Source organism: Kryptolebias marmoratus, linkage group LG10 (assembly GCF_001649575.2).
Source record: "Kryptolebias marmoratus isolate JLee-2015 linkage group LG10, ASM164957v2, whole genome shotgun sequence".
In the NCBI taxonomy this organism is placed as follows: Eukaryota; Metazoa; Chordata; class Actinopteri; order Cyprinodontiformes; family Rivulidae; genus Kryptolebias; species Kryptolebias marmoratus.
In genome coordinates this window covers 20486291-20506311 of record NC_051439.1, presented here as the reverse complement: position 1 = coordinate 20506311, position 20021 = coordinate 20486291, and the positions used below count along the sequence as shown (strand labels likewise).

Below are 20021 nucleotides of genomic sequence, written 5' to 3'. Positions count from 1 at the left end.
AACTATAGTTAAATTAGCTGAAACTATAGCTGAATTAGCATTAGCATAGTTGAAATAGCTGAAGCTATAGCTGAATTAGCTGAAGCTAAAGCTAAATTAGCTGAAGCTATTGCTGAATTAGCTGAAACTATAGCTGAATGAGCATAAGCATAATTGAAATTGCTGAAACTATAGTTGAATTAGCATTGGCATAGTTGAAGTAGCTGAAACTATAGCTGAATTAGCATAAGCATAGTTGAAATAGCTGAAAATATAGTTGAATTTGCTGAAACTATAGCTGAATTAGCATTAGCATACTTTAGAAGAACCGCTGAGAAGGTTCGGAGTAACCTCTGGCTGTTTGGAAGTTCCTCACCGTCATGTCTAAACGTTGCTTTGATCTCCAGGTTGAAGGGGTTTCATTTGTTAAAGATAAAAAGGACAAAAGTGTCAGAAACTGAGATGGGAATCAGTTTTTCAGATTGTTTTCTCTGCAGGGCCACAGCTTGTTGTTTTTAGCTGGTCTCCCAACGTGTTTCCTGTCCTCAGAGCTCCTGTGTTGGTGGCTTTGGCTCTAATCGAATGTGGGATGGAATATGAAGATGCAGTTCACCTAATAAGACAGTGAGTGAGCGCTGATACATGTGATCTTCACACTGACGCCTTTCGTTAAGAGTTCTAACCTTGATTTTGTGTCATCAGAAAGCGCCGCGGTGCTCTGAACGCCAAGCAGCTGCAGTACCTGGAGAACTACAAGCCGAAGCTTTGCCTGCGCTCCAAAGACGCGAACGGACAGAACTGCTGCTTACAGTAGGACTCTGAAAAACAAAAACAAAAACATGAAGGTGGTGGGTGTTTCCTCTCCTCTTTGGTTTGTAGCCTCACTCAAACATGTAGCAGAAATCCATAAATGCTTCGCAAAGTTAAACCAAATAAAAAGCTTCTTTTTTTTTATTTCTTCCAAAGCTTTCTGTCAGTTTATCAAAGCTCAGATTTCTTGTTTTGGCCTGACAGTTCGCTGGTTCTTCTGTAGTCTGCATCTACTTAGTTGGTTCCTGTTTCATTTAAGGTGATTTAAAACAAAATTGGCGGTTTGTGGTTTGTTGCACATTAAGATTTATTTATTTTAACCTTTTCTCATTGGTAAAAATTAGTGTCCTACAATCAAAATTACCAACATGTGACAAAAACTTCCAACAAGTGTTCAAAGCTGCTGAAAATGTTTAAAGAAATGTCTTCGTTTTAAAGCAAAAAGTTATTCTGTACTTGCTATCTGTCCAAAATGAGTCTGCTTTACGTCCATAAATGTGAAGCCGCTTGTTTAAATAATTTAACAGACGCAACAAATAAAGATTCGCTGGTAAAAGACGGAGGAGCACGCAAAGAGTCTGACGGGTTATCCTGTCAGGAACGCATAAAATCAGCAGATTATTTCATCCTGAGTTGGTAACAATCTGATGAATCCTCTGATGGTAAGAGCCGTAAAAACGTGCTGCTGAGTTCCTGAACATTAGGATCAACGTTCAGACACTTTGGGTTCTTCTTACAGCTGGGATTCCTGGAAAAAAACTCAACTTTTAGTGGCCAAAGTTTTTATTTTTCTGTCTCTAATTCTGAATATATTAAACTTCTTGTTCTCTGTGCTGTTTTTTTCTTCTTTTCTTGAAGTTTTAATTTCTTTATACCTTGTATCTCTTTGCTCTTATTTATTGATTTCACTCTTTGAGATGATGAAAACAAAGCTGTCAGTGTTGGATAATTAAAGTGCTTTAGTGTCGCATCTGTTGCTTTTTGTTGTTGTTTATTTATAAACGCCTTATTGATCCTCGTTTTGTTTTCTTTTCCAGCCTGAAGGTGAAAACTTAGTTATTATTAGAGGCAGTTTTATTGGCGTCGATTGAGCCTGAGGTGAAGTTTGCGCGGCTCGGATCGAGCGAGCCTTCGGGCCGCGGCGAGGCTGTTTGACCGTCTGTTTTATCGACTGACCCGATAACGGACACGCACAGGGAGCTGCGCCGAAACACAAAACAAAACACATTTTTATTAACTTAAATAAACCTGAAGGAACGCATCAACATTTAGCTCAGTATCTGAAACTGACTGAGTTGAGGATTAAACATAAATTTGAGGATAATTGTTCATGACACGAAACTCTAACATTAGTTAAGTTTTTATCTTGATTTATAGGCATGTTATTATGGTATATTATGGTATTATATTGGTCATTTAACAATTAAACTGTCAGCTAAATTAAAAAAAATAAACTTAAAGTTTACTTGTTATGAAAAGGTAAACAATCATTAATAAACCTGTGTTCAGTGACTAAAAACTGAATTAAAATTATTTTTCTGCAATTTCTGATGATATTATGAAGGGAAAAACTACAACTAAGGTGGAGATGTCCTGTTATATTTTACTGTTTCACAACAATAATGTTTACAGGACAACTAAAATACGTCTAAGTGGAGTAAACAGTGTTTGTTTGGTTTTTATGGTTTGGGAAACACGACATGAAAGATGAGAATATTAAGGCCACACATGTTCTTGGCAGCAGCCGACGGTTCTGATAATCTGCTGAACATCTCTAAGCCCGCTGCGAGCTACAAAACATCGAGCCGTTGTTGCGCAACGACCTGCAGATTCAGATTTATTTTACATTTTTGTTTGCAACTGTGGTAAACAAAACAACGACTCTCATTTAAAATGGCTGAAGAGTAAAAATACATCAACAGAATAATTAGAAATGTGCATTTATTGGACAACTTTAGAAGTTTAAATGTATTTGTATGAAAGTTTTAAAAATAAGAGTGATGCTTTGTTTATTACATCACGTTCAAAGACATTTTAATCATTAAACCCTGGCTTACACATTTATTTTAGTAGTGTATCTATTTACTATAAGTGAGAAAGCAGACTAATCAGTGCAAAGAAAGTCTATGATTTGTTTCCTTACAGTCACATTGTGAAATGTTTCCGCAAAACCTTCCTGAAGACGACTGAAAGTCACTTTTTTAAACATTTTATTTTGGGTAAACATTCAGAAAAATCAGTTTTTTATTATTAACTTTATAAGTAAAGCTTCCTGTAGGTTGTGACTTACTGAAAGAGTTAAAATTATGTGTTTATTCCAAGGAAGACACCCATTTATTACACGTTTTTCATGTTGTGTTACATTTTTGTCATGTAAATGTGTAACACAGCCCCCTAAAATTGATACTCTTATATATTTTTTTGTATTTATATAACTCATTTAGGTTCCTATAGTTTCTCTTGTAATTTATTAGAATTTGTGCATTAGGTTTATAAGTTTCAGTTTATTATTTAATGATATTTTTAATATTTATAGAGCCACACTGATTCTGACTGCAATTGCTCTTCTAGCCGACAGATAATAATTACATTGATTAACACGCTTTGGAAAACATTATTTATGTCATTTGTGTTCCTTATTTTTTTTCTTTTATTTGTGTCATTTTTTGTATACATTTTGAGGTTTCTTTGTAATATTTAATGAGATTTAAAGTATTTGTGAGAAGCCGCGTTGAGTCTGGTTGGGTGTAATGCGCTCACACGGCCGGCAGAGGGCGCGCTAACGTCAAAATCACGTTAATCGACGCTCTCCGGGAAACGTTATTTATTAATAGTTTGTGAATAGTTATATATTTTATATTAACTTTTATGGAATCTCCAGGCGGATTTTGTGGTCAGGATGGGGAGGAGGAGACCTAGGGGGTTGGATGGGGAGGAAGGGATGATGGTGGCGGTGTGACCCGGTTCGTCCCGCGGATCAAACCGCAGGAAAATCCGCCGTTCGTGGCCGGAGGATGCGATCCGAAATCTGATTGATTGACGCGGGTTGGAGCCTCGTTATAACCGGTTTATTCAGCTGCGTTTCTCCGCAGAAAGAGCCGGCTGTGTGTGTGTGTGTGTGAAAGAGGAAGGAAGGGAGGAAGGAAGAGGGTGGGCTTCTCCTCAGGACGGTGGAGAGAAGTTTGAGATTTCTTTTTTTAAGCATCTGGCAGGACTGGCGGAGGGGAAAGAAGGGTGTGTGCGAAAGGACAGAAAGGGACATTTTTTAAATCGAGAAAGGAGGATAAAAACTCTGGAATTAAGTCTTTCGGACTGGGCAGTTTGGACCGAGCTGCGGGAATGTTACCGGTAAGTTTTTCCATTGATAACAATCCAAGCAGATGCTTCTCTGTGCCAAAAAACGGTCATTAACGGTCAAAAATGCGACTAAAAACTACAAATGTACTCCTATAAAACTGAAGGGAAAAGCTTAAAACCTTACAGACACACAGTGAAACAAATTAATACTTTATGAGCCTTGTAGTTCTACTTTAACACATAAAAAAATAATAATTTTTTCAGACATTAAGTTTTAACAGTTGCCCGCGCACTTCGAGCTAGTTAGCATTTAGCATGTCTACTTTAAATTGCCTTTTATCGATCTTTTTCTAGATTAAAAGCTTTAAATGTTGCTTTCTTATTGCATTATATCCAAAACAAATGCCGAATTGTTGTTTAGAAAATGAGCAAATGCATATTTAAGTTGTGTGGGGACAAATTAACAAACGATGACTCAAGAAAAATATTTTCAGGCCCCTTTTCAGAGTAGCAAGACTAAAAATAAGTGTATCAAGTTTAATTGTAATTTAAAAGGAAAATATAAAACAACAATAATAAATTTACACGTAGTTATTGTGTTTGACATCAGTTTTTGTGACATTTTGTCTTAAAATTGCTGTTTGGAATGATTTTATTTATTTTCAAACAATGAAGAGTAGTTTTGCATTCTGTCCCCACACCAGGGGTGTCCTGTCCTGGTCCTGGAGGACCGTTAACCTACATGGTTTAGATGTTTCTGTCCTTAAACAGACCTGATTTGACTGATTGGGTCATTAACAGGCTTCTGTTTAACTTAAGGAGGTAATTGTGGCGCTGAATCAGGTCAAATTGACTAAAACTTACAGGACAGTGGCTCTTGAGGACCAGGAGTGGATAAAATGGCTCTTTACCATCTAAAAATGGCAATTTTTAGGGCTAAAAATGAGTATAATAGTTTACAAAAGGAGCTCTGGGGCACGCCTCATAGTTTGGGAACTAATGGGCTTAGCTAAGGCTAACAGTTTTATTTTTAACCTCTTTGGTTAGGTTGTGTAAAAATAAAAGCATATACTTTCCAAAAAATGACACAAAGAAACTGTTTCACTTTACAGCAACATAATTCTGGTTTTAAAGATCTTGTTTACATTTAAACAAGTATTTTGTTGGTTTATAGTTTCACTGAGTCAAAATTCAGACAAAGGTTTTCCAGAAATTAAAGGAACTTCAATGGAATCTCAAAAATAGACCAGAAAAGAAACATTTTTTAGACCAGAGTCAACCTTTGAGTCACATCAGGAGATTTTTTTTACAAAGGGCTCACCAATGTTATGTTATAATTTCTGCTTCAGTCCTCACTGACAGACACTCTCTGTCTCTGTAGATACACACTTTTAAATGATCTTTCTTTTCTGTGAGATCTTTTTGTTCCCTTGTCACGTGATAGAAGTTCATAAGATCTAAAACACAGGTTCAACCAGATATGAAATAAACTTTGTGCTAAGGAGGGCACAGAGAGGTTATTTCAGTAATATTTTTACTGCTCAGTAAATGTGTAAAAATAGCTTCTGTCATTAATCTATTAAAATAATGTAGTCAAGCTGGGTGAAGTAGTTTATTATTATTATTGTCAGGACTTTAGTTTCTGCAGCCTTATTGTGAAAATGTGGTGTTTCGTTTTTCATTTGAAGGCTGAAACACATTTTAAACGTGTTAAATTTGGACCCTGATTAGATTATTTTCTGTTGCTTAGTATGTAAGGAAGTGGCCGTCCAGCTTGTCCTCCTCATCTCAAACGGTTTCCTGCCAGAAACTTTCGACAGTATTGTGTTTCCCGAGCTATCCGTCCTTCGGAATCACCGGTGCTGGAATCACAGCCTGTACTAAAGACAAATATGATCTCCAGAGGCAGCTAGATCTGCAGGACTGTCCTTGGTTTTCACATTGCTTGACTTCTTTGTACTTTTTACCAAGGCGGAAGTACTCACAGTACTTTTATCTCTGTAACGTGGGTATGCTTGTGGTTTAAATCGTACCTGATTGGGTGTTTTTTTAGGGTGCGTTGGCAAGGTCAAACATCTGCATTCATGTTAAGGAAAGGAGTTTTCACTCCAGGAGTTTGTTTAAGAGTAATTTTCTCAAAGAACACCTAAACTCCTAGCACTCAGTAATCTGTTGAACCTACATTTTCTTTAAACTTTTGACAATTTTGGACTTTACTACAGTGACTCATTTTGGGCTACAAAATTGCATTATGTAGTAATAAAGAAGGCGGCAGGGCTCTGGGGGATGACAGTATCCGCTCTGAGTTCCTCAAGGCTCTGGATGTTGCTGGGCTGTCTTGGTTGACACTCCTTTTGAACGTGGTGTGGACATCAGGGACAGTTCCGCTGGACTGGAGGGTTGTTCCAGTTACAGGAGAATCAGACTCCTCAGCCTCTCTGGTAAGGTCCACTCAGGGGTTCTGAAGAAGAGAGTCCAGCTGAAGGTCAAACTGCGGGTTCCTTCCTGGCCATGGAACACTGGACCAACTCTTTACCCTCATTAGGGTCCTTGAAGGGGCCTGGGAGTTTGCCCAACCAGTATGGGATTGAGGGTCCTTTACTACGGGACATCCAGTCCTAATAAAAACAGTGCAAAAGTCTGGTTCACATTGCTGGTAGTAAATCGGACCTGTATTGGACGCAGCCAGGGGGCGGACGGGTTTCCAGTTCGGTAGCCTCAGAGTTCCATCTGCTTTTTGCAGATGATCTGGTCTCGTTGGCATGATCTCCAGCTCTCACTGGAGCGGTTTGCAGCCGAGTGTGAAGCAGCTGGGATGAAGATCAGCACATTCAACTCGAAAAAAAGTGGACTGCTCTCTCAGGTTGGGAGTGAGGTGTTGCCATAAGTGGAGGACTTATCTCAGGGTTTTGTTCATGAGTGATGGAGGAACTGAGCGTGAGATCAACAGACAGATCGGTGTGGCTTCTGTAGTGTTGTGTACTCTGTGCCGGTCCGTTGTGATGAAGACGGATCTGAGCTGTGATGCAGAACTCTCCGTTTACCGGTCGGTCTGCGTTCCTACCCCCACCTGTGGTCATGAACTCTGGGTAGAGACAGAAAGAATGAGAGCTTGGTTACAGGGTCCTCCACATCGAGAGAAGCCAGATGAGGTGTTTCGGATGCCATTTTAGGGAGGTGTTCCAGGCATGTCCAACTAGGAGGAGACCCTGGAGCAGACCCAGGACACGCTGGAAAGATTATCTTTCTCGGCTGGCCTGGGAACCCCGTGGAATCGTCCCGGAAAAGCTGGAAGAAAGAGATATCTGAGCTTCCCTGCTCGAGCTGCTGCCCCACGACCCGACTCAGTTTGTTTTTGTTTTTTTGTTGTTGTTGTTTGGCATGTACACAAACTCAACCAACCTCTGTGGTTCATTTTTTCAGGCAGAATGAGTAAAATTACTTTCACTTAAACACTAAAAACACACGTCACTCTCTGATCTAAGTGCTGAATCTTGTGATCCAAAACCTTTTTAAGATTTAATTTGCGGCTGTGTAAAAACTGTGATATTTGTTCATGTTTCTGTAGAGCAGGACGCCTCGAACGGAGCGCAGAGCGCCGTTAGAGTCTGGAGTTTGAAGATAGTTTAATCCTAAAATAAATGAGCTTCAGTATCCCAGTTTCCCTGCTGTCCTTGCTCTGTCGGTTGCCATTTCTCTTCATCGCCGTTTCTCTCTCTCACACACACACATTCGCACAATCTCAGAAAACACTACGGCTCTTTGTGGTTTGGTTTGGCTGCTGTCAGCTGCAGACAAAACACTGAAGATATAGAGACGTGTTTACCGCTTAGACAGCGGGAGAAACGCAGAAGGAAACGGCTGCTTGATGTTTGACCTCTTCCTGCCGCCTTGTTTCAGTTAAATAACCCAAAACTCTGTGAGTTTTAACTTTCCTATGCTTTCAGTAATTGTGAAAGCGTTTGTCTGTTTAATTATTCCAAGAAACCCTCCTGTGGCGGCTCTTTGTAGTTTAATGCTAAAATAAAATGAACCACGAGGCAGCTCAGAGCGTTTGTGACAGTAAATGCAAAACAGGGCATGATATCATCTGGCAGCCTCCTCTGTAATTTTAAGTAGCCAACACATATTTTACTGGGCAGAGAGCGTCGCTGCAAAGCTGTCAGTACCTTCATTTTCCAGTGAAAACAGATACCGTTTCAGTGCCTATATTTAACATTTGTACGCATCCACATCATCAAATGGCAGCTGTGTCTCGCTTCTGAGCTTCAAGGCTGGTTTGTGTCTTTAAACACCAACAATACAGGAAAAAACAAATAGTCTACCTTTAATATTAAACTATACAGTGATTCTTCAGCTGTAAAGCTGCGTTCAAAGTCAATTTTATTGCCTTATTGTACGAGCAAATACAAATTTCTCATGCTGCTTGTTATCTGTGAACTTGAAGCCGAGTTTTAGTTTTCACACACTGTTTTTAAAGACGTGTGTGTGTGTTTGACAGCTGTGGCGTCTAAAACAAACCATGTTCAGCTGCTACCGTGCTTCACACACGAACAGCTGCCGACATGGAGGCTGGTGGCAGCTTTGAGTTGCTTTCTGTCCCGTTCCAATAAAGATAAAAACATCTTTACTGACTGCTGTTCCAGACTTTATGACAAATTTTTATTGATGCTTCCAACACAGTAACCAACAAAACATAATGGTTTGTTGAAATAATGATATTTTAGTTGCTTACAGGTGAGGTTAGTTCTTAAACACAACCAGCGAGGGACAAAATAGCTTTCACCACTCGCTCCATTTGAGCTTGGAAGTCAGAAATGTTAAAATCGTTTGTAATTACCACCAAAGTTTGTGTTTGCTGCGTTTTTCAGGACCCAGACCTCAACATTAGGTGTGGCTGAGAGCTGCAGAAATGAAACATTTACTGGTACGAAAACCAAACAGAAAGCACAAACATGACAAATGTCTACACTCAAAGTTTATAGTGGACAACCAGTTTTTGTTCTGTGATAAATACATTTAGATGTTCTGTACACTAAGAAAGATGGTCTCTGTGATGAATTCATTTTATTTGTGCTCACACAAACACTGATACCAGACGTGGACAAGCGCTTCCTGTCACGTCTGATACGCGAGTGACTCGTTAGCGGTGACGATGATGACGGTTTATCTGGAGTTTTAACACAACTGACCGTTTCGGTGAAGCTGAAATAAAACCGTTGGAACGAGAAAAGCTGCAGCTGTGAAGGACGCCGGCGTTTAATTGTGAGTTAGCCTGCAGATGCAGAGTAACGTCTCTGTTGTGTTTAACTCTGAACACAGATTTTCTGCTGGCTGTGATTGATGCAGTTAAACAGAGGGTGTGTGTGTGTGTGTGTGTGTGTTGGAGCACATGAACCCAACATGTGACCTAAAGTGTGTGTTTTGGTGTCACAGAGGAAAGAAGGGGGGGTTCAGCTCGTCTGCCAGCGTACTTTGTGTTTCCTTTCTGTGTGAACAAGTCGTGCTGCGGTATATCAGCGCAGTGGCTGTAATCTCTGCTCTGCAGCTCTACCCCCCCCCCCCNCACACACACACACGCCACCGAACAAACAATATCCTCAAATATAGATACTCCCGCTGAAAGGAAATCTCAGCAGCAGATGATGTTACTGCTGAATGCTGCTTTTATTAAGGAGCTCAAATGGGTTCTGATACCTTTTCTTGTTTTTTTTACCTTGTTCGTTTCCAGTAATATCTCCTGAAACCTATATTATTATTTTTATTCTGTTAGGTATTTAGATGACACAATAAAAGCGTTTCAGCCTGCTGTTTCTTAAAGAGGAGTCTTCCCACATCAGCATTACTGAAACTGAAATTTAAAGCTCATAATTTGTTGTTTTAAGAAAACAGGCTGCAGTTTTCTGTAATCTAACATTTTATGAGGAAAGACAAAAAAGGCGACCCTCAGTGGACTCAGGGCTAAAATAAAAGTTTAAGATTTGAAAAGCCTTTTTTTGTTTAATTGTTTGTTTGTTTTTAGACAGTTATAAATATCCATCCATCTATTATTTTTGCCAGCTTTTTTGCGGGTAAACAAAATGGAGGTTGCGGGGCAGCTTGTCCCGATCTCCAGCTGTAGTTGAAAATATTATTTTTAGAAATAGTAAACATTCACAAAGTGTCTTTAAAGCGATAGTTTGGGAATGTTTGGAAAGGTTATGAACAGTTAATATCTTACTTGTTGTAGATAGCTTTTTGATCCACCTCAGACTGGAGAAAAAGCTTCATTTGGACCAGATTGACGAGCTAACGACTAGTCCGGACGCAACCAAGATCAGATTGGATTGCTGCCATCTTAAAACAACTTTATTCTAAATGAAAATTACATGTTTAATCGTTGCAACAGTTACAGCAAAAAAAACAAAAAAACAATTTTATGGAAGAATCACATCCGGTTTGTAATCAAAGCTAACGTTGGCTCAGTCGGTGTCATAAAACATGTCCTCCTCCTCCTCCTCCTCCTCCTCACGTTCACTGAAAGCTGACTCCCCTCTCCGCTCACCTCCCTCACTGTGTCTATCACACACACTCTCACCCACTTTCTCTTTATAACACAACTAATTATCTGCTTCAGTCAAACACACACACACTCCGCTCTGGGTCGATGGTTTTCCGATGAGGCGGTTTTGGGGGCTGGTGTCGGCTCTGTCTAAAAACCTCAAACTGGGAAACTGCAGGAAACCAAAGAAGAAGTTAAAAAGCGTTAAAAGAAAACCGCGGGTAAGTTTGAGCGTTTGTGTCTAACCTGTAAGGTATATAAATCCAAAAAAATAAGATAAACACTAAGAAATATGTTTTTACTCTGATTATGTTATAATGAGGTTGAGTTGATGGATCTGTGGGTTTTCTGGTATCGATGGTGAATGTGTCTTTCCTTATCGGCCATATTTGTTGACCTTCGCTGGTCTGATGCAGTTCGGTCATGTGACTCAAGCTTCGAGTGTTTTGTTTACATTGAGTGAGGACCCACGTTTCGTTAAACGTTTTCAACCTTACCATTTAAAGTATGTCAGGATACTCTTTTGTGATGAGTACCTTTTAAAATGGCTGCATGTTGAGAATAAATGTAGATCTGCAGGTGAACTGACGTGAACCGGACTGTTTATCTCTGAGTTTCTCTTTTATCGCACTTTAAAGCTGAAAATAGCCAGAGTCACTTGATTTAAGGGGCTTTAATGAGCCACAGCCTAATCTGCAGTGTGTGTGAATAAAAACCTCACTGATAGACCGAAACAAATTCTTCTTTTTCTGAGTTTGTGTTCAAATTTACAGTCAGAACTTCTGCCTATCTGAGGAGAACATGTTAAGTTTGGAGACGCCATTTTCTTCACTTTGATTTAACACCTTTTATCAGCTTATTTTTATCTGTTTGACCTGCTTTCGACCTAAATATACTCGTGTCTATCTTTACTTTCAGCACCGTGGTGGTCACATTAGAAGTGCACGGTGTTATGTCTCCTCATGACTTCACAATCGGCTCATAAATGGATTCTTTTTACAAAAGCATAAAGATTTTTTTTAATCAACTGACGCGGTTGATTTTAACTCCAGTGGGTCTTGCAATAAATTACTTTTCTGAATCAATTCACAGCCATTTAATAGCTGAAATTAAGAGATCTGTGTGTGCAGAAACTGCTAAAATAAATATATAAACAGCAGGGCTGCAAAGTAATCGATGCAGTATTTATCATCCATGTTTAATTTTTTAATTTTTAGCTCAACATTTCTTTTTTCTACATCTATGAGGTTGTTTTAATCCAAATAACTTGGTGGAAATTTAAAATATGCACTAAACAGAAGCCCAAGCATTTGAGTGACACTTTTTCTTTGTTAAATTTGCATTCAAGCACCAAATATTTGCCAGAAAAAAACTTTTTTTTCCCAAATCAATTCTGAAACAAGGTTTAGATTTTTGGCATTTAAGTGTTATTTATACACCTTAAATCATCAACATCTGTAGTGAAATATTGCTTGAACAGTACATTGTTTTAAATCCATTTTAAGCCTGTTTCTCATGATTTGAGTTCGTCTGAACAGTAATAATATTTACAGTTTTCATGCATCAACAAAGGTTCGCTGCGTCTGATAACACGAGGACCGGTTTGTGATTAAAGCAGCTGGTTTAGTTTAACCAGATGTGTTTAACTCAGCTGTTAGTGCGACTGGATTTACGTGTTATGTTTGATGTTTTTGGCTCTAAATAAGAAACTCAAAAACGTAAAAATAAGCTTTTTATCTCCTTTCAGTGGCGTTTGATCACATGACCCTCTGCAGCTCCTGCAAGGCCACTTTTATCTGACTCTGACGGATTTGTGGAGTCATAAAAAGCGGAGTGTGTGTGTGTGTAGAGATTACTTCATCTGATCTGGGGCAGGTGTGCAGAAAACTGAGGATTAGTGAGCAGTTTGTGTTTTATCTCTGCGTGTGGACGCAGAACACGGCGTGCGAGGAAGAGGAGGAAGAGTAGCGTTCAGATTAAACGTGTATCTGTGTCTGTGTATGTGTGCTGCGGGGTGTCTGCGCGCTCCTATCCCAGATTACCCTCAATTTATCTTTCAGCTGCTGACACACGATCTGCGTGACGACATCGGTGATGACGCGAGATGTCCTTTTTCTGATGGCCGTTTTAATCCTTTCTCTGCAGAACGATGACGTAAACGGTTTTCAGCTGACTCCATCTAAACGTCAGATTAGACGGAGCCGTCGCAGTGATGTAATAGCCTGCTCGTTTCTATGGTTACAGGTGATCCTGACGGTTTACCTGAACGATGCCCAGCAGATGCTGACTGAGGTCCCGGTGACCCCGGCGACCCGAGTGGTTGACGTGGTGGAGTACTGCAAAGAGGCCGGCGAGGGCGAGTGCCACCTGGCTGAAGTATGGAACGGGCACGGTGAGTCCAGTTAGTGAGTGATGAATGAAAACATGAACTCCTGCTGGTTGTTTGTCTCTGAATCTGTAAATCCAACACGATGTGGCATCATTTAGTGGAGTAACTTCAGCACAAATGGCAGTTTTCCTTCAAAAATGACTATTTTTCCTCTTAATATCAAACATTATCAGTTAAAGTCACTCCATCTGATCATATAATTAATAAATATGTAGATATTTACCCTGAAATATGTTTTATTGAACCTGTTTTATATTCTGGGAGTCTGTCGGAGTGGCTGCAAGAAAATGATTCTTTATTTGCACTAATGAATACAAGTTTCTTGCTAATTACTTTACTTTTAGTTGCTACTTGGCTGTCAAATTGCCTGCATCCACTTCCATCATTAAACAGTCTTTGACGTTTTGACTACCTTGTGGTTGACTCCGCCCACCTGCTGTCTGGTACTCGGCAGGTCGAGCCGCTGCTGGAAACGAGAATGATTAGAAGCAGCGGAAAAAACGAACCAAAACAGGGCAGCTGCTGTCCAGAAACCTAACGTATCGCGCTGAAATTCACTGATCTGAAGAAACAGCTCCCTGTGTCTGCAGCTGTAATCAACAATCAGTGATCGGATTTATCTTACAGAGATATTTTATATTAGAATATAATTTATTTGTTGATACAGTTACTTGAAGTGTATCTACTCTTTACTGTTATATTTGTGCCATCCAGTCCTTTCAAGTCTTGCCTTCAGTAAACTGATTTTGTCCACTTGTTACTTTTCTTCCTATGAATCTATAATAAGTTTATGAGACGTGGAGTCGAAGCGTCTCGTCTGCACAGACGTGGTTTTGTTCTCTCAGAGCAGACAATCAAAGCGCGTCGGTTTCCATTACTGAAGAAATTCAGCCCTAACAGCAGCCACACTTTTGGGACGTCTTTACAGACGATCTTGTTGTTATTTTTGCTCTCCTTTCAGCGCCTTCAGCCGACATCATCACTGAGTCCTGCGCTCACTACCGAGCATCAGAGCGAGGATTATAATCTGGTATTATATGACAGGATAATCACAGTGTGAACTGGCCTGGAAGCTAATTATAAACCGTCAGATCCACGGTGCAGCTACAGCTGGTAAAATCAATACAGGACTAAGTGCCTCCTGTTTTATTATGTGTCATTGTGAGCTTGGACAGACCGACTCATTTAAAACTTGGCCCACATTCGTACAACCATCAGCATCCGCTAACATCCCAGTGTGAGGCTGAGCGCTCAGACGGCCTACAGATGTCTCTAATGTGCCTCCGAGACAACATTAGGGCTGAGGTCAGGCCTTCAGGGTACGAAAGGCTTCATGGTCTGAACGATGCACTGATATGAAAACAGCTCCTGTCACACGATGAGCCGTAGATTTCCTGCTCTGATCATTTACTGTAAATCTGTTCAGTTTACTAATTTTACTGAAAGTGTCGACCGATTTTACACCAGCAGGTCGAAAAGCTGCTAATTCTGGTTATTAAATTAAAAAATATGTCATAGATGTCTTTTAAATGAAGGATTAAGAGTAAATGTTTACCTCTCTAAAAGTGTAATTATTAAAGTTTGTATTAAATTTCCTTCTAGTTGCTAGTAATCGTGTAATCATGTTCATCATAAAATCTTTCCTGCATTTAGTCATTTTCTTCACATTGTTGTGTTGCATTCTTTTTATTTTATTTATCACTTTATACAGAGTTTCAGCTAATATTTTTGTTATCAGTGAGGCAAAAAAAATACTAAAACTATCAAAAAAGTTTTAAAAGTTGCTGTAAAAGAAAGAAAACAGTTTATAAATGACGTTGAACGCACCGCAGTGATGTTATTTATCGTCAGTTGTTTCTAACATGGTCTCCTCCTGCGTCTCCTCAGAGCGCGCCCTCCCTCAAGAGGTGCTGCTGTTGGACCTCCTGCAGCAGTGGGGAGCCAGGAGGCCGGAGGTCAGCTTCTACCTCAGACACTGCCCCCCCTGGCCTCAAGGTACGCCCCGATCGAACACATTCATGCCCATCTGGTCATCTGGTCCTCGGAGTCACAGAGCCGAGGGGTCAGGGTCGGGTTTTAGGAGCGAACCAGCGGGAGGCGTAGACGTTAGGTCAGTAATTAACCTGATAAGGTGCTTACAGTTACATAACGAGGCAGAGTGGGCGGAGCTCTGAGGGTAGAAGGACAAGATGTCATACGATATTCTGTGTTAAACTTCTCGTTTGTAAAAAGATCACATTAAGGACAGTGATGTTGATAAATGGCTGTTTTGTTTGATTAAAGAACTTGATCTCTGCCTGTTGGAGCCAAAGATTGAGCTTCTTAATGTCTTTGTGTTTCAACAAACTGTGAGGTTTTTTCTCAGGGATGAAATTGTTGTTTTTTAATCATCTTTTTGTCTGAAGTTACGCCACGCCTGTCCTCGTTCCTGTCAGCCGACGGTTTCACGCCCTCCGCCTGCAGCTCTGTTAAAAACCTTAATGTGAGCTGAAAAAAGATGAAAAGCAGCAGCGGCTCGTGTTGTCGCCCTGCCGTGGAGAGGAGAGAGACAGCTTCTCCCTCGGATTGCCCTGCTCCTGATCTGCAGATGTGTTTTTAAACTACCAACCATAACGAGCATCTCTGTCTGACGGGCCGGTTAACGGTTCGGCTCGGCTCCTTATCTAAACACCATAAAACATCTTATTAAAGCAGTCAGTTACTCTCCGTGGACCAGGTCGTTATAAAATATTACCTCCTCAGGCTGATTTAACAGGATGTGCACCTCCTGTGACTTATTGAGGAGGTCTGCGCCTCCCACGCAGAGACACTGCTTCCCTCCTGCAGAATAAATCTGCTCAGATTACCAGTCTTTCAGCGGAGAGCAAACTGTTCTCGCTGAGATGTTCAGTTCTTTTCCAGTCTTGTCCCTCTGTCGTTTAGTTTAAATCTTCCCTGACCGGACTGTTAGAATCCGAGTCTCACCTTCAGTCAGAGCAGCTGAGTCTTCGTTTTAAAGCCGGCAGACGACAGCGGAGCGGCGCCGCGCCGGGCCCGACACGAGAAGACAAAAACGACGAGCCGCGGCTCTTTTCATCTCATTCCACCTCGAACTCCGCGGCGCGTTAAAGCCTAAAACGAGCAGAGGAGTTGCGTCTTTCAGGCTGGATGAACGGTTTGAATTCAGACTGTTAATGAAGGCCCAACTCTCCTCGAAGGAGTGCATATCGCCCGCCACCTTTCACCCTACGTTGAGTTTTGTTCGACCCAGATGTCAGACTGTGTGTTGTGAATAACTCTCAGCTACCACCACACCAAGTTTCAGCTCAATATGTGCGAAATATACTGAGTTGTAGCCATTTTTGTGTTTTTGGCAGCCATCTTGACTTGATGTTCATCCTGTGATTCATTTCCGTCCTGTGGTTTATGGAATATTTTGCTAACACGCTCACAGCATACCCTAACTGAGATATTATACAGATCAGCTGAATGCTGAGACAAGACCACAAAAAACAGACCGAAGTGATTTTCATGGAGTAAAGTATTTATGTTTCATATTAAAGGTTGGATGGATGATTTGAGCCCAGCTCCACTTCCTGTGTGTGTCAGTCACATGTTTGTTGGGTCACATGACTCTTTCACGTCCACGCTCCTTTTAAACGTGTTTCAAATCTTTGCTCACGTCTCTTTTTTTCAGGAAACCAGCAGCTTTCGGATCAGAGCTGGACTTCAGAGGCGGCGGGGAGTGGCGGTGATAAGGTCAGTCCAGGGTTACGTTACCGACGCCGTCAAATAAAACGTTTAAAGATGTCTGTTCCGCCAGATATGAAATGTTTTCCTCTTTTCTCATTCAAACAGACTCTATAGAGCTTAGTGAAGACAACGTTTCTGACAGTATGTTGATAAAACTGAACAACAGGGATAAATGTTTGTTTTGACTGTGAACTTTGGGTTTATTGTAGATAAATGAAGTGACCTTTAAAGCGGTGATGATGATTAGTGGGCTCCAGTCAAAATGATTGAAATGCTCCTTTAAGCTCGTTGTGACGTTTCCAGACATCTATAATAAAGTTTTAACGAGCAGAAATTAGCACACGTCACGGCGTCCATCTTAGATCGGGTCGGCTCCTAAAGCTAATCAGTTGTAGACGTACCTCCAGTTATTCCGCCTGAGTTTAATTAAAATCCGGCGGTTTGTTCGATGTTTTGCTGAGGTTGACTCACAACATCTAACGCCAAAGTTTTAAGCAGAGATGCTCAAGGTGCGCGTTAGGGACAATGCTCAGCTACTACCATGCCAGAGTTTAGCTCAGTAGCTGTGAAACTGTCTGAGTCATAGCCAGTTTTGTGTTTTTAAGTTCCGTTGGTTATGGCGGCCATCTTGAATCGACTTGATTTCAAATGTTAATCAGCTGTAGACGCCAACCTAATGATTGTAATCTGAAAGTTTCACTAAAGTCCGTTCAGTGATTCATGAGATAGTTTGCTAACAGACAGACAGAACTGATTCCAATAGTTAATGGCGAAGTTTTAAACGCACACCTTGTGGGATCAGTTAGCACTCATAGTATACATTGGGGTTAAGTCTCAGCTATTACCACTGCAAAATTTAGGTCATTATCTTTAAAACTGGCAGAGATATAGGCATTTTTTTGTTCAATAAGATCACTTTGCTGTGGCGGCCATCTTGAAACAGGTAGATCCAAGAAGCTAATCAGCTGTAAACGCCAATTTAAGGATTACTGTCTGAAGGTTTCATTAAAATCCGTCCATTTAGTCATGAGATATTTTGCTAACAGACAGACAGAAGCCGCTCAGATGATCGTTCAGTATGTGGCGTTTATTTTCGGGAGTCCAGCTCAAACCCTAAACATAGCTTCCTGAGTGTGTTTGTGTGTTACCTGTCTGTGTGTGGACTGGCAGATTAAATTGTGGGATTAGTGACAGTCATGATTATTCTGCTCCTACAGCGGCACAAACAAGGCGGCGCAGGTTCATTCCTCCTCGCCGGGCTCAGTTATCCCACAGAAACGAGTCATACTGTTAAAAAAAAAAACAGCTGACCTCTTCCTCGCTGTTTTTATTTGTTTTTAAGCATCTTAGTCACATATTTAACCCCAGACCAGACGTGAGCTGTGTGGTCAGGCCTCGTTCAGCCGACCTCGTGTGTGTGTGTGTGTGTGTCGGTCAGTCAGTGAAGGTAGGATTAGCTCGGTCCCATGACATAACCAGGCTAAGAGGATTGTTAGCCGTCCACGCAGCTCCTCCTCCTCCCTCGTCTCCTCTTCGTCTCACCTTGTCCACTCCTTTGCACTCGTCTTTCTCCGTCCTTTACTGAACCTTTTATTTTTTATTTTTTTACTTGGTTAAAAACAACGAAACAAAGACTTACAGGTAGGAGAAGCACTTCTTTTTTCTTCTTAATGTGGGCGTTTGATGCTGTTCTCAACAAAAATATTGTTTATTTCACACTTTTCTGTCTTCTCACTTACTATAAATAATAACTTAACAGGAAAAAATGGAAGTAGTAAATGTAGAAATGTCTTTTAGTTACTCTTTAAACTTATAAATGAGGTTCTTTCACTTTATTCTTAGTCTAAGCTACACGTCAGCGGATCGTTTGTGTCGGGATCAGACTTTATGTGTCACAGAACCAGAACTCGGTGTTGCTTACGTCATGTGAAGGCTGGCAGGGTGGGGCTTTTTCTTCTTTTTGGACCGTGTGTCGTTGGGTTTCTGTGTTGGTGTGGTAATCTTCCCCTTCAGTAACTCTCAGCTTTCAGACTTTTAAAATGCTGCACTTTATTCTTAGACTCTCAGTACGGAAAAAAAAAAACGACTTGGAACTTTTTTTTACAAAGAAAATCAAATCAGTTCATCTCCAATTCAGACGCATCGATTAACCGAGCATCGTCCACCTTTATGAAAACAAAAGCTTCATCAGTTTGTTGCTCTGGAGGACACAAAGCCGAGGAGGAAGGAACTCAGAGAGGTAGCTGTTGCTGCCCATCAATCTGACAAAGGTTAAAGGTCAATTTAAACTATTTGGAGTCCATCACTGGACAGAGACAAACATTAAGACCAGCTGCCAAAGAAAATTCTCTCGAAAGTTAAAGAAACCTTTAGAATCGTGAGCCCCACTTTTGTCTTTCACTCCCTGGCTTTTAAACTTCCTAATGTTGGAGCGATTTGTCTCGGATAGAAAATGCAACACATTTATTAACATTTGTGACATTTTTCCCATGAACACCTTGCTTCCAAACTGCCTCTAATCCGTTAATGGATGCGGGACCTGTGGGGCTGCGGTGTGGTTTCTGGCTCTTATTTTGAAGGATTGGAGCTTTACCGACCTGGCCTAATAATCAGGTCGAAGCACACGTTCAGTGTTTGTTGCCGTTCGTAGCAGAGCTGCTGCAGTTCTCCTCCCAAACAGTAGGCGTTGCTAACGAGAAAACAATACAGCTAAACAGCAGGAAGTAATAATTAAATGAATCAGATTTTATCAGTGCAAAGACAAAATAAACCGATGAATCCAGATTTAATCCCGAAATGGCACCAGCAGGGGTTGTATGACGGGTTGTATTATAGTATGGCGCCGTCCGCTCGAGCTCGAATTCTGCTACCATTTAGCTGCACAGGATAATCCCTGCTGATTTCAGGGTCAAGGGGTCAAAAGTCAAGGTCACAGGAGAACCCCTTTTCAATTTCTTACTGCTCTTTAAAAGCAAACTACTTCAGCATATTAGAAAAGTTTGAAGTTTAAACAAAACACAAAACACTCAGCTATCACCGAATGATTCAGCTTTTTGAAATCTTGTACGTTTTTGTCGTAATCAGAGTTTAAAATTTGGTCTCACATTCCTGTTTTTAGGTTTGTTCTTCTATTTTAGACAATTGTTCTGCATGTTTGAGCTTCCAGCTTTTTCCTGTTATTGTTGAGCATTTTCCAGCTTCTGGCTCGTATTTACCAGCTAGTGTTCAGTTCAGTGATTAAAACATTTCAGCCCAGTTTCAGCTTCTTCAGCA

General features: G+C 40.6%; 2 protein-coding genes across 7 annotated transcripts in view; both read left to right on the top strand.

Annotated features, from left to right (window-relative positions):
* Positions 1-1759, top strand: part of LOC108246998 (protein tyrosine phosphatase type IVA 2) — a 10793-nt gene extending 9034 nt beyond the window's left edge. For all 3 annotated transcript variants that reach the window (XM_037977822.1, XM_017434818.3, XM_025010229.2), the window contains exons 7-8: positions 529-603; positions 682-1759. In XM_037977822.1, the coding sequence (XP_037833750.1) occupies positions 529-603; positions 682-793 (187 nt within the window). In that variant the 3' untranslated portion in view covers positions 794-1759. The remainder of the gene's footprint in view (positions 1-528; positions 604-681) is intronic.
* Positions 1760-3788: 2029 nt separating this feature from the next.
* LOC108247016 (apoptosis-stimulating of p53 protein 1) overlaps positions 3789-20021 on the top strand; it is a 34514-nt gene continuing 18281 nt past the window's right edge. Inside the window, exons 1-4 of one of the 4 annotated variants that reach the window (XM_017434845.3) lie at positions 3789-4137; positions 12872-13019; positions 14904-15011; positions 16693-16754. In XM_017434845.3, the coding sequence (XP_017290334.1) occupies positions 4129-4137; positions 12872-13019; positions 14904-15011; positions 16693-16754 (327 nt within the window). In that variant the 5' untranslated portion in view covers positions 3789-4128. Of the gene's footprint in view, positions 4138-10487; positions 10849-12871; positions 13020-14903; positions 15012-16692; positions 16755-17470; positions 18390-20021 lie in introns of those variants that run through there. The other 3 variants (XM_017434843.3, XM_017434848.3, XM_017434850.3) reach the window with 3 other exon arrangements.